Source organism: Cyprinodon variegatus, unplaced genomic scaffold, assembly GCF_000732505.1.
Source record: "Cyprinodon variegatus isolate N-32 unplaced genomic scaffold, C_variegatus-1.0 Scaffold1119, whole genome shotgun sequence".
In the NCBI taxonomy this organism is placed as follows: domain Eukaryota; kingdom Metazoa; phylum Chordata; class Actinopteri; order Cyprinodontiformes; family Cyprinodontidae; genus Cyprinodon; species Cyprinodon variegatus.
Window position 1 is genome coordinate 164451 of NW_015151572.1, and position 1054 is coordinate 165504.

General features: G+C 43.6%; 1 protein-coding gene across 1 annotated transcript in view; it reads left to right on the forward strand.

The window, feature by feature from the left end:
* The window catches only part of ska1 (spindle and kinetochore associated complex subunit 1), a 12923-nt gene that overhangs the window by 2714 nt on the left and 9155 nt on the right, over positions 1 to 1054 (forward strand). Inside the window, exons 2-4 of the mRNA XM_015400573.1 lie at positions 270 to 355; positions 433 to 548; positions 635 to 729. Coding sequence (XP_015256059.1) covers positions 274 to 355; positions 433 to 548; positions 635 to 729 — 293 coding nt within the window. The 5' untranslated portion in view covers positions 270 to 273. The remainder of the gene's footprint in view (positions 1 to 269; positions 356 to 432; positions 549 to 634; positions 730 to 1054) is intronic.

The following is a 1054-nucleotide window of genomic DNA, read 5'->3' on the forward strand; positions in this document are numbered from 1 at the left end:
TGTTACGGACTAGTGATGGTTAATGACTAGTGATTGTTACGGACTAGTGATGGTTAATGACTAGTGATTGTTACGGACTAGTGATGGTTAATGACTAGTGATGGTTAATGACATCACTACTGTCTGCTTCCTGCTGGTTTATCAGCTGATTCTGACAGAGATGAGTCTTTGGCAGTCACTGATGAATCCACCACACGGCTCCACTTTTTATATATGGAGATGTGTTTGTTTCTCAATCCTTCTGTTAACGTATGACTCAATGCTTCTAGGACCATGGGTGACCTGGAGGAAATCAGCCGACACTTCCAGAACAAACTCTGCTCCTTACGCCGCATGTTGGATCTGTCGGCTGCCGGTAGGACCGAGGCCCAGCTGAACCGCCATGAAGGTCCATCCTCTTCAGTAACCGCACTCCTTCTTCTCTCCATTTAGACCTACCCCAGCACAAGATCCAGAAACTGGCACAAGACATCCTGGGCCTGCGGGGGACCCTGGAGGAGTTTGAGAAATGTGTGGATCGTCAGAAAGAGCAGCTGAATCAGCTGAGGGTAAGGTTTCTGCTGCAGGTGGAGGAAGTCTGAGAACTCCACCCTCCGTTGGCTTCTCATCTCAAATGTTGTTTTATGGCTTTCAGGAATTTGAGCGATTATGTGAAAAGGATGTGGAGTTTCTTCAGCATATGAAGGAGAACATTCCAGCACACATCCCCAAGAGGAGAAGTCCAGTCAGGTGGGAAAACTTTCCCTTACGACCATTTCCACTCCTTCTGTGGTGACGGAGCTCCACTCGCACCTCTAATCAGTTTATTTCATTAGTTTGTGATCTGAAGATAAAATGTTATAAAAATGTTATAAACCTTCTAAGTGACCAGAAAGACCTGAAGTTATCAGGGTTACCAGAACCAGGGGGGTTGGCAAAAAATATAATTTATTATTTTGACTTAAGGTAATAGTCAAAATAACAAAGGTATTTGCTGAATACTCATTTGTTGCAGCACACAAAAAATATTTAAACTTAAATGTGCGAATCCCTCATTTAAAGTTTGATCATGTTC